Source organism: Salvelinus sp. IW2-2015, linkage group LG9 (genome assembly GCF_002910315.2).
Source record: "Salvelinus sp. IW2-2015 linkage group LG9, ASM291031v2, whole genome shotgun sequence".
NCBI classification, from domain to species: domain Eukaryota; kingdom Metazoa; phylum Chordata; class Actinopteri; order Salmoniformes; family Salmonidae; genus Salvelinus; species Salvelinus sp. IW2-2015.
The window spans coordinates 29,293,681-29,305,827 of record NC_036849.1 but is presented as its reverse complement, the minus strand read 5'-3'; the positions used below and the strand labels follow the sequence as shown (position 1 = coordinate 29,305,827).

The following is a 12,147-nucleotide window of genomic DNA, read 5'->3' as shown; positions in this document are numbered from 1 at the left end:
TAAAACTCAGCACAGTAGCGCTGTTTTATGTACAACTTTGTCAACAAAATTAGGTTGCTGTTACTTCCTATTGCAGAATGCATTCTTTTGACAGTACATGCTGTCAAAAGATGCCAATCACTCGTTTGGTGATTGGCATTTAGGCTGTGACAATGAAAAGTCAGCAGACAGACCTACAGTATGTTTTAGCAGGGAAGTTTGGTAGGGTAATTGATTAGAACATTAGTAACTATTAAAATAATTTTGTCAAACAGATTGTGAACCAAAAGTGTATGTTTTTTTTCTTCCAGAGGGGGCACAATAAATAGAAAAATAATTTGGTCAGGGTGTAGGGGCAGATTTATGTAATTTTGTGACAGTAAATAAATAATAAAATCTCCTGAAGACATCTGCTCCTGCATTGCCCTCTACTGCTCATCCTCTGTCTCCCTGAATTGCCACCACTCCCCCAGTACTCTCTCCCTCTCTCTGTGTGTGTGTGATTGTGTGGGCGGAGACAGGTGTGCTGGAGTCAGAGCAGATCCCCACCAGCTGCAACCTGTTCCATAATCACGACCTCTACAAATACTCAGCCCTGCCACTTCCACATGGCCAGATTGTAATCTCTAGTCAGTCAGTCTGTKTGTCCTTCTAGCCATTGTTACTATTAGATCCTGTTTTCCTTGCCTGACACTGTTTTCCTCTCCGCTGCAGTTCGCCTCTGACTCTGGTCCCTGTCTCCAGTTCCACGTCTCGTCATCCTGCTACTCTGTCCTGGATACCCCACTCTACTACTCCCTTGGACTCATTCTTAACAGTAGGCTAACATATAGGTTAATTACTGTGCTAGTAAGCAAGAATACTGTTATTCCACACGTATTTAATTCAATTTCTTCATAATTTTGCCAGCGTAATTACATATTTGAAATCTATGGCTGTCTTTTGAAAATGAATTATGAGGCAATTAATTTTTGCAACCATTTATGGACAGTATTGAATAAGTCATACCAATAAGCATTGGATGATAAATGCTGCAGGAATCAAATATAATTGTAGTATTGTGCACATGTTAGGCAGAAATGGTAGGTGTACTCACAAATCATAAATACATATGTTTATGTAAGGTAAAATTAAGGCAAGGATCTTCAACTAGTAGGAATTAACCACATGAATATTGATATTCATTCGATTTTGAGAAATGAATTGTTACAACAATGACATTTTCAAACACCCAGCACTTAAGAGGCCAAACCTCCTGTAGAGCAAGTAGGATTTTTCCCCAGCCCTATTTTAAAGAGCGAGGTGTTACAAAAATACAAAATGTTTGTGTCCTTACCTTGAAAGCGGTCTATAGACAAGGAGACCGCAATCTATGATTTGGTTATCCACTGCCTCAACCATAAATATTACAATTTTACTTTAAATTTCATCACCCCAAAATCGCAAAGTGTCTAATTCTGAGTGGTTCGTTTAATGTTCAAAGCATCCTATATACGCTTGACCTGTGCTTTTAATTGTTTTATTTTCCACACTGGTCATAGCTTAAACCATGTTAAAGATGTAGAATTTCAGTAAATGTAATATTTTCCATTCTAGGGGTTGTGCCAGGGGGAAATGAAATTCACATAGCAAATTTCACCCCAAGCTTTCTTCAAAAGTTGGCAGCCCTGGATTAGGGCCTAATGAATTTTTCAATTGACTGATTTCCTTATATGATCTGTAACTCAGGAAAATCGTTGAAATCGTATATTTTAGTTCAGTATATTTCCCGCTCCTCCGTGCAGGAGACCTGCTGTACCGCCCGTTTGCACACAGGCCTACTAATAACATTTTAGGCTGTGTTCTAGCTTCCTCTAGTGGCGTGTTTAGGTACAGCATGTTGACCACGACACGTTGACCCGGATATGATTCCGTCAACAAACACGTGTGAAAGATTCTAGCAAGCTAGTTAGCCAAGCTAAAAAACGAACAGCACCGTTTTGTGGAAAAAAATTATCGACAGGGTGAGTTTAATACTGTGTTATGACAACAGAAAGGTCTTGCAATCATTTTTAACTAAGGTACGTTAAACTCGTTTTGAAAAGTGTTATTTATCGCGTAGATTAAGATTTTGATTAGAAGACGGGTCCTGTCTCAGTAACTGCTGTAAGCTAGCTAACGTAGCTACTACTAGATAACTAGCTAGTTAATGTTTATATCAAGTAAAAAACTTAACATATGGCAATTTTGACAGTCAAGTCAGACAATATGCCAATGGTGTTGTAAATTGCTTGTAAACGTAAAGCAGCCTGCGTACATATTAATCCATGCAATAGAATAGCAACGATTTTGCAATCACCCATTATATTATTCCAATAGGTATCACCTAGCACCACCATGGGGAAATCCAAACAGATCGGAAACCACAACAGTACCAGGAAGAAGAGTATTGGCAAGACATGGAAGACAAAGAATTATAAGAAGCACTTGGACGAAATCCATGCAGACATGAAGCCCTCAGCTGCAGCCAAGTTGCTCAAACAGGAGGTGGACTATGATGTCACTGGCAGTGCCCAGCACTACTGTTTACATTGCGCGTAAGCAATTTTATGCTCTTTCTTGCATCTATCCAAAAGGTTCACATWAAAAAAAATGTGGCAACTTGAAAGCCGTAATTTAATGTGCGTGTGTTTTGTTTACAGACGATATTTTATTGACGTGAAAGCCCTGAAGGACCACTTTAAAACCAAAGTGCACAAAAAACGGTAAGATCCTCACTTCTTTTGAAGCAGACAACTGTTCTTTGAATAAATGTGGATACAGTTCCTGTGACACACCGTCCCTCCCCCCAGCACCCTAGTAGTATAACTTTGTAGCTGGGCATGTTGATGATGTTTTGATGACTTAGCAGCTACATTTCTTCACTGTCCAACACTCTGTTCAGGATTAAGCTGTTGAAGGATGAACCCTACACTCAGGCAGAAGCAGATAGAGCTGCAGGTATGGGTTCTTATATACCTCACAAAACCGTAGAGGTGAAAACACAAGAGGTGGAAGAGAAGATGGACTGAATGTGGACTGCTGTTCTTTAAGAACGTCTTACTTTTTGGTGACTCTGAACTATGGACATTGCTTTACATAAATGCATTGCCCATATATATATGTACATGCACCTGTAGATATGTAATGTCTGTGGTGCAAAATGTGAACTTGTTGACAGAAACAATAATAAACTAAAAGGAAATTGAGTTTCTATTTTAGACATTTTTCTTTTCTTTTGTGTTATTGACTATACGTTTTGTTTTTGTGTAACTCTGTTGTCTTTGTCGCACTGCTTTGCTTTATCTTGGCCAAGTCGCAGTTGTAAATGAAAACTTGTTCTCAACTGGCCTACCTGGTTAAATAAAGGTGAAAAAAATAATAATTTACAAAATAATTTGTCATTCTGACAGCAGGCTTGAGACAATCTAGTGACAAATGCAAAATGTTTATACAGTCTTTATTCAATGCCTGTGCAACCCGTAAAACATTAAATATAGCTCTGAATTTAGAATACACTGTCTGGACGAACTCAATAAATTGCTTGATTGTCATTTGAGATGAAATGCTACTGTAAAGCAGTTTGTGCTCCTATAATTCACTGTTACCCTTAAATCCAATTATAGTACCATTCCGTCAGTGTTTAGGAAGTATTTTTGTTAACACTTTCATGGATTTTACAATGTGTTGTCATGGAGGTTTCAACTTATTGAGCAGTTGCGTTCTGTTTATTATTGGCACCGATGTCAAATGTATTTGTAGCAGCAAGAAGCCACAGATGTTTTGGGACAAGCACATCCAATACGGAAAGCCGTTTTAACATAAATTCATAGAATTTTTTGATATCAATAATTGTATTATGTACATTTTGTTGATTTAAAAGAATTCTCTATATATACACACCACCGTTCAAAAGTTTGGGGTCACTTAAAAATGTTTTTGAAAGAAAAATCCCTTTTTTGTCCATTAAAATAACATCAAATTTATCAGAAATACAGTGTAGACATTGCTAATGTTGTAAAGGACTTGTAGCTGGAAACGGCAGATTTTTAAAAATGGATAATCTACATCTACTATCTACAGAGGCCCATTATCAGCAACTGTCACTGCTGTGTTAGCTAATCCAAGTTTATCATTTTGAAAAGCTAATTGATCACTAGAAAAGCCTTTGCAATTATGTTAGCACAGCTGAAAACTGTTGTTCTGATTAAAGAAGCAATAAAACTGGCCTTTAGACTAGTTGAGTATCTGGAGCATCAGCATTTGTGGGTTTGATTACAGGCTCAAAATGGCCAGAAACAAGTACCTTTCTTCTGAAACTCATCAGTCTATTCTTGTTCTGAGAAATGAAGGCTATTCCATGTGAGAAATTGCCAAGAAACTGAAGATCTCGTACCACGCTGCGTACTACTTCCTTCACAGAACAGCGCAAACTGTCTCTAACCAGAATAGAAAGAGTGAGAGGCCCCGGTGCACAACTGAGCAAGAGGACAAGTACATTAAGAGTGTCTAGTTTGAGAAACAGATGCCTCACCAAGTCCTCAACTGGTGTAACGGATGTGAAATGGCTAGCTAGTTAGCGGTGGTGTGCGCTAATAGCGTTTCAATCGGTTACGTCACTCGCTTTGAGACCTTGAAGTAGTGGTTACCCTTGCTCTGCAAGGGCTGCGGCTTTTGTGGAGCGATGGGTAACGATGCTTCGTGGGTGTCAGTTGTTGATGTGTGCAGAGGGTCCCTGGTTCGAGCCCGGGTATGGGCGAGGGGACGGATGTAAAGTTAAAACTGTTACACTGGCAGCTTCATTAAATAATACCTGCAAAACACCAGTCTCAACAGTGAAGAGGCGACTCCGGGATGCTGGCCTTCCAGGCAGAGTTCCTCTGTCCAGTGTATGTTCTTTTGACCATCTTTATTGGCCAGTCTGAGATATGGCTTTTTCTTTGCAACTCTGCCTAGAAGGCCAGCATCCCGGAGTCGCCTCTTCATTGTTGATGTTGAGACTGGTGTAAAAGGCTCTGCATGGTCAATCTGGACTCTGCAGTGGCCTTACTACATTTACTGCGATGGGGCTTCTGCAGAAGGCAGAGCTTTCATGCTTCGGGAGCAGAGCAGAACTTTTGTGACAGAAGTGGTCAAGGAAGTGAGTTTGTGTTTATACAGGACCTCCGGCCCCCAACTACCGTCAACCAATCATGTCAATGAGGTGCAAAAAACATTTGGGAGGCGCAAGGCGATGCGGTACAGAGCTCGACTTGGCCTCCGCAAGCCTCCAGAGGCTCCGCAATTGTGTCAAAAACCTCTACTGAGCCTCCAGATCGCATTGCCAGAGCAAGCATAAATTGGCTTTAATGCATTAAGAGTTTACGTCATGTCAAAAAGGGGAAAAAAMAGTTACTGATGTTATGAAATACACACGTAATTATTGATTTCGTGCCAGAGAATACAACTTTAGCGACATTGTTATAATGACCGTCACATATGTATTATTGGACTCTGGAGGAGCAGCAATAGATAGTATTTTTAAGGGGGGGAAATGTTTGTCTGCAGGGGGACTCGATCTCACCGCATCTAAAAAAAATTGTACTACAGAACATTAGCGGCTTCTACCACATGCGAGTGACGGTACTTTATGTAAAAAGCGGCGAATCGAAGCTGATTGATATTTCAGTGTTAATGAAGATAAATATATGCTAATATATTCGGAATCCAACAACTTATTTTTTTATATTGATAATTTGTTTTTATATAACAAAATCAGATTTTTGATGGCGATAATTTTATTATTTTTCCATTGAATCCTATGGGGAATTATTGATATCCAGAATGTATCACAACCGGCCGTGATTGGAAGTCCCATAGGGCGGCGCACAATTGGCCCAGCATCGTCCGGGTTTGGCCGGTGCGCCGCCCTAAGAATTTGTTCTTACTGACTTGCCTAGTTAAATAAAGGTTATATAATTCGAATTATTGATATTGATAAAATCATTTCTTGATATACATTTTTGAATGATTGATATCAAAACATACAATTATAGATACTTTTTTAAATATGAATATATGTTTAAAAGGCTTTCCATTCATCCAATGTTCTCTGGCAAGTCCTACATATTATTATGATTATGATGAACCAAGCAGATATTCCAGCGAATAACAAAATAGCACACTGGCCCTTTAATGCTGTCTTGCCCCTCAGGGAATGTATTCGATGAATGGAGAAGAAGAGATGTGGAAAATGAGACTATCKAGACATGAATGTCGATACATATATAGCTAGCTGTTGGTTGCAACAGAGTAGCGACCGGGAAGTCGCGGATAGTTCTACCGAGTAGAGTACATTTTAACCGTAATTGGTAGCTGTATTTCCAATAGATAAAGGTACTTTGCGCTGATTGTCTTTCTAGAGAGCATGCCTGCGTTTGTGTAGGGGCGAGAGAAGGGAATGGCCGCGGACGTGGATAAAAGAATCCCGGAGGACAAGAAAGCTAGTTTGGGGGAGGATGAGCGTCTGGACAAATCTCAAGGCGGTGAACGACTGGCGCCTGGCAGGTCCAAGCGATCTTGGATCATTGGAGCAATGTCAACATTGCTTATGTTCATTATTGTTCCCCTTCTTGCCTTTGGTTATACATATTATCAGGACTCACAGCTACTTAAACGTCATGTAAGTTCAACATCTGTATCCATGTTTTACGCATCTTTTTCAGCAGATGTCTTTAGTTCTGCATCTGAATTGACTGCAGTGGTGTAAAGTACTTAGGTAAAAATATTTTAAAGTACCCCCCCAAAAAACGACTTTAGTAGTATTTCTACTTTACTATTTATATTTTTGCCTACATTTACTAAACTACATTCTTAAAGAAAATAATGTACTTTTTACTCCATACATTTTCCCTGACACCCCAAAAGTACTCGTTACATTTTGATAGGAAAATGGTCCAATTCACAGTTATCAAGAGAACGTCTCTGATCATCCCTACAGCCTTTGATCTGGCGGACTCACTAAATACAATTTAGCAATTCCATTTACTTTTGATACTTAAGTACATTTAAAACCAAATCTTTTCGACTTTTACTCAATTAGTATTTTACTGGGTGACTTATTTGAGTCATTTTCTATTAAGGTATCATTACTTTTACTCAGGTATGAACATTTTGTACTTTTTCCACAACTGATTGACTATGATATAAYACATTAATTACCTTTTGAAATTATCGCAAAGAGTGCATTTTCTCTGCCAAGTCTTGTGCTGATGGTAGTTATTTTTCTTCTTAACTGTTAAAAGTTATTCATAGTATTTGAAATCATGGGGCTTATTTTATTTGACATTAGAAATTGAACACATACCTTGCATGCCACGTATTGTCTTTGTGGGATCAAACACTTTTACTTTTTTTTTTTTTACCCAAAATCGTTTTATTAGGGGGTTGGATGTCTGCCACAGCTGGTCCCACAATCAACACCCCACTTACAGAAGTAGTTGTCTGGCTCACAAGTTGTTCTCCTTCTTCCATCCATTGAGCTAACATAAGAGAGCACGCAGTCAGTGTATTTTTGTGTAGAAGGGCCTCAAGGTTACAACATTCTTTTGGGAAACTAATCCCGTCACTTCCTTGGCATGATTAATTTCACGTACACTCATTTGATAAACTGATATATTTGTAGCTGCTTTCTTTATCCAAAACAATGTTTTAAAAATTGTAGTGTGCTTAGAGGTTTGTGTTTAAAAGGTTCACTCTGATCTGTCCCAGACATTGTCCAGGAATGTCACTGGAGCGTGAGAACTGACACAGTAAGACACAATAAGGAGCTCTTATTGTGTGTTCCTCCAACAGGAAGTGGCCTTGAAAGCACTGGGTACCGAGGGCCTCTTTCTCTTCTCCTCCTTGGACACAGACCATGACCTGTACCTTAGTCCTGAGGAGTTCAAACTCGTCGCAGAGAAACTCACAGGTTCACCACCAGCCTTCTTATGCACCCTAACACATTCAAATCCAAAATACTCCATCCCCACAAACCCAACATGAATACACAGTCATTGGTTTGTAACCTTTTGCCTGCCTCCCTGCAGGGATCTCACCTCCAGCAGATTTTGAGGAGGAAGTGACCCATGATCCCAATGGAGAGACCCTAACCCTGGAGGCCAAGATGCGGCCTCTGCAGCTTGACACAATGACGAAGAGCAAGGACGGCTTCCTTGGGGTAATAAGAGTAGACCAGCCCAACACTCACGTTATAATGACAGTGATGTCTTACCTTACCTGTGATTTACACTGAATTATAAGCTGGGTGGTTTGAATAGAGAATAGATAACACTCTACCRTGTAAACATTTTACTGCTTTCGAAGCTGTGTCTCTGAATTCGAAAGATGACCTACCATTAAGTTGCTTTTATAAAAGGACTTATGGTGATAAATTACAGAAAAGGGAGAAAAAGGTTCAAATAGACAGTCCAAGGCTTAGCAGAGAAAGCCTCAGATATCACAATTAGTCTCCGCCTTTCCAGGTTACTCATAGTTCCCTGAGTGGGCTGCGTTCCTGGCAGAGTCCTGCTGTGCCCTCCATGTCCTTCTCTGCCAGCCAGTTCAGGGCCTTCCTGCCCCCAAAAAACAAAGGGGAAGTGGGGGACACCTGGTGGGTCATTCAGAGTGAGCTCAACATCTTCACTGGGTACCTGCCAAACAATCGCTACCACCCTCCTGCACCACGAGGAAAAGAGGTACGGTTTTGGTTTTAGGAAGTGACTGTATCTGATATTTTATATTCAGTTTGACTTTAACTGTCTACTACACTTGTTCATCACTCAAACTCTTGGCGACGATTATATATATATACATCTTTGACTATGAGATGATATTACAGCATAGTCTGTCAAGTGTTATCAGTAGAAAACGTAAAATGTCACAGCTTGGTTGAAGGAAATACATGAACCTAGCAGTGACTGTATTTGTTTCCCCACAGGTTCTCATTCACTCCCTGCTAAGTATGTTCCACCCACGGCCATTCATCAAGTCCCGTTTTGCCCCTCAGGGAACAGTGGCCTGCATCCGAGCCGCCAGTGACTTTTATCTGGACATTGTCTTCAGGTGAGGGAACTCTGAGATTCCTCATCAAGCCTAGTCCATTGAGTTTACAACTAGATACCATGTTATTACCCCTGTACCTCCACAGGATCCATGCAGAGTTCCAGCTCAATGATGTCCCAGACTTCCCCTTCTGGTTCACCCCGGGCCAGTTCACTGGCAACATCATCCTCTCCCGGGACTCATCCCACGTCCGACAGTTCACCCTCTACGTCCCCAACGACAGGTCAGTGAATAACATGGTTGACTCTGTTATTGATAACCAGAATTACCTCTGTAGTCTACAGACTTTGTGTCTTATCCATTCAGAGTAGACCTTTAGGATGATAGTAATGCTACTGATATATCCGTAAGTGAATGTAAGATGGCAGACACTGACTTCTCCCGGTCTCACAGGACTCTGAATGTGGACATGGAGTGGCTCTATGGAGCCACTGAGAACAGTAATATGGAGGTGGACATTGGATACCTGCCACAGGTAGGTTACTGTGCCTTGTCATGCTATGGCATACCAACATTTGATTTGGCGTAATGTGACATAGTAGGATGTGTTGTATTTGTTATGGGATCTCTGTGGGTGTTTTGTCAATATGCATACTACCGTGCTCCGAGCACGGGACTGTCAGAGCATAAGTCCAAATCAAAGTATGCGACACGGAGCACAGAGGGCACTTCTCGGATGCATACTCCATTTGTACATACTTTGAAGCATGCATCGACGCAAGCTTCAACGGAAAGTATGCACAGGACTATGACACAACCATGTAAAAAACAACTCAAAATATCTTGAAATCAATGGCAGAGAATATTTTAGCTGATGCAAGAGAAAATAAACTCCGACTTCGGAATGAAATGGTGCCCATTCACATCTCATATGTTGCATGACAACAATATTTTATCTTGATACATTAATAAATACACACTGTGTTAACATGTGCATAGATCTCAAGGCCATAGTAAGTAAATATGGCTAACGGGCTAGCTAGCTACCCACAAAAAATTGACAGCTAGTCATCTACCTTGCATAACAATAGTTGTACGTCGTTGCCTGTTAAACTACCTAGCTGATAATTATGAAGTAAAACATTGGCTTTGTGGAACTCTTGTTTCGTCTCTATTGCCAATGTCCTGGCTGGAGGCAAGTTCAGTGAATGGGGAGGTGCAGCGTGAGGTAATACAGTCAGGGGCGTGCGAGTGCTTCTCAAATGGAATGTTTTATGCGTTCTCCACACTCTCGTACTCAAGAGAACGTCCTCGGAGAATGCACTCGTAGCATGAGTGTGGAGCACGGTAGTATTCATATTAAGAAACGCTGTGTGTGTTGTCAGATGGAGCTGCGGGCCGCTGGTCCATCCACGCCCTCCTTCATCCAGGATGAGGAGGGGAATATTATCGATAGCCGAGGGGGAGGCAGCGACCCTGTCCAGTTTGTCTTCGAGGACATCCACTGGACGTCTGAGATCAGCCGTGAGGAGGCTGCTCGCCGCCTCGAGGTCACCTTCTACCCCTTCAAGAAGGTACGGCTCAAAACGCATGCTCAGTTTTGTCCCATCTATTTAGGGGATTGTTCTAGTCACCTTTGAACTTCGGTCAGAACTTGGTAGTCCCCAAGCTCTCTTAAAAATAACTTGAGACTCCACACCATTGTGATGATGTACATCTCTTCTTCCATTGTCCACAGGTGTCATACCTGCCCTTCTCGGAGGCCTTTCAGCGAGCGCAGGAAGAGAGCAAGCTGGTGCACTCCATCCTCCTCTGGGGGGCACTAGATGACCAATCCTGCTGAGGTGAGATGGTTCACCTGTGACACTGTGCTCTGTGAAGAAAATAAGGATTATAATCCACCTTAGTGCTCACTTAGGGCCATTTTAAGTGATGAACTTACAAAATATAAAGTATATCCTGGACCTGGGGGTCAAGGGGTGTCATCTTGGGGGGGTTGAAGTGAGTGACTAAGGGAAAGACATCCAGTTAAAGCAGCATAGCCTTACCTTTTCGAGCACTGAATATTACAATGTCTTTAGCTTTGCATCTGACCTTTTTGCTTCCTCCAAACACATTGTCACAGGTTCTGGGCGGACTCTCCGGGAGACAGTCCTGGAAAGTTCGCCCGTCCTGGCCCTGCTCAACCAGAGCTTCGTCAGCAGCTGGTCCCTGGTCAAAGAGCTTGAGGACATGCAGGTGAGTGAGAGGCCCATATTGCTCAGCCCAGCCCAACTGGTAGGCAGTTTAATCGAATGACAGACTCATTGTAATGGAATGGATGGAAAGGTGTCAAACATGGAAACTATGTATTTGTTCCATTCCAGATATTACAATGAGCCCATCCTTCGATTTAAAGTGACACCAGCCACCACTGGCTCATCATCAAGGTTCAAGCCTAAAATAATGATACCACTTTTAAATGGATAGTGTTCATTACTAAATCAAAGTTTGTCTCAAGTGACCTAATGTTGAACATATTCCACACCATCTGTTGTCGAGGTTTTGTTGTCTGTTTTGCTTGATGTGGTGGTAATGTATCCTAATAATCTTAATCTCAGGCTAACGAGCAGAACCCGGTTGAGAGTCAGAGGGCCCGCCTACACCTGGAGAAGTACAACTTTCCAGTAGAAATGATGGTGGCGCTGCCCAACGGCACTATCGTAAGTCCTTACAGTTCCATCATGTTTCCATCTCAACATCCCAGTTGTTTATCAACAACCTTTAAGTGGATACTTCACTTTGTTGATTCTGGGCATTGCTAAATAACCAGCTAACAAATTAAAAAAAGGGTTTGGAGGAAATGACAACAGCTTATGGAGGGTTGAAAATGACTTGAATCTCTAATGACTTAAATTATCTAGGTTCACCACATCAATGCTAACTACTTCCTGGACCAGACGTCCATGAAGCCGGAGGAGGAAGCTGCCACATTTAGCTTCTCTGGGGGGTTCGAGGACCCATCCACTGCTACGTACATCAACTTCCTCAAAGAGGGTCTGGAGAAAGCCAAGGAGCACCTGGCACAGTAAAGACGAACGGTGGTCAAAAGTGTGTGTGTGTNAGAACAGGGATAGACAGACACAT

The 12,147-nt window shown here is 41.5% G+C and overlaps 2 protein-coding genes across 4 annotated transcripts; both read left to right on the top strand.

The window, feature by feature from the left end:
* The first annotated feature begins 680 nt into the window (after positions 1-680).
* znf593 (zinc finger protein 593) lies at positions 681-3,206 on the top strand. 3 transcript variants are annotated; one of them, XM_023994882.2, is made up of 4 exons: positions 681-796; positions 2,338-2,555; positions 2,661-2,723; positions 2,903-3,206. In XM_023994882.2, exons 2-4 carry the CDS (start codon positions 2,356-2,358, stop codon positions 3,027-3,029), a joined length of 390 nt encoding a protein of 129 aa, XP_023850650.1. In that variant the 5' UTR covers positions 681-796; positions 2,338-2,355; the 3' UTR covers positions 3,030-3,206. The 3 variants fall into 3 exon arrangements, with proteins under 3 accessions (XP_023850650.1, XP_023850647.1, XP_023850649.1); XM_023994879.2 differs by lacking the exon at positions 681-796 and adding an exon at positions 1,881-1,982; XM_023994881.2 differs by lacking the exon at positions 681-796 and adding an exon at positions 1,902-2,039.
* A 2,980-nt stretch (positions 3,207-6,186) lies between these two features.
* Positions 6,187-12,123, top strand: LOC111968912 (selenoprotein N-like). Its single transcript, XM_023994873.2, has 12 exons — positions 6,187-6,658; positions 7,831-7,948; positions 8,067-8,197; positions 8,502-8,714; positions 8,957-9,081; positions 9,167-9,304; positions 9,475-9,556; positions 10,407-10,595; positions 10,760-10,865; positions 11,147-11,259; positions 11,622-11,723; positions 11,925-12,123. Exons 1-12 carry the CDS (start codon positions 6,437-6,439, stop codon positions 12,090-12,092), a joined length of 1,707 nt encoding a protein of 568 aa, XP_023850641.1. The 5' UTR covers positions 6,187-6,436; the 3' UTR covers positions 12,093-12,123.
* The last annotated feature ends 24 nt before the right edge of the window (positions 12,124-12,147 follow it).

Bases quoted from the DNA above. Each gene is read 5' to 3' on its own strand.
- znf593 (XM_023994882.2), top strand. From the start codon at position 2,356: ATGGGGAAATCCAAACAGATCGGAAACCACAACAGTACCAGGAAGAAG. The intron at 2,556-2,660 runs GTAAGCAATTTT...TTTTGTTTACAG, and splicing joins CACTACTGTTTACATTGCGC to ACGATATTTTATTGACGTGA. The intron at 2,724-2,902 runs GTAAGATCCTCA...CACTCTGTTCAG, and splicing joins ACCAAAGTGCACAAAAAACG to GATTAAGCTGTTGAAGGATG.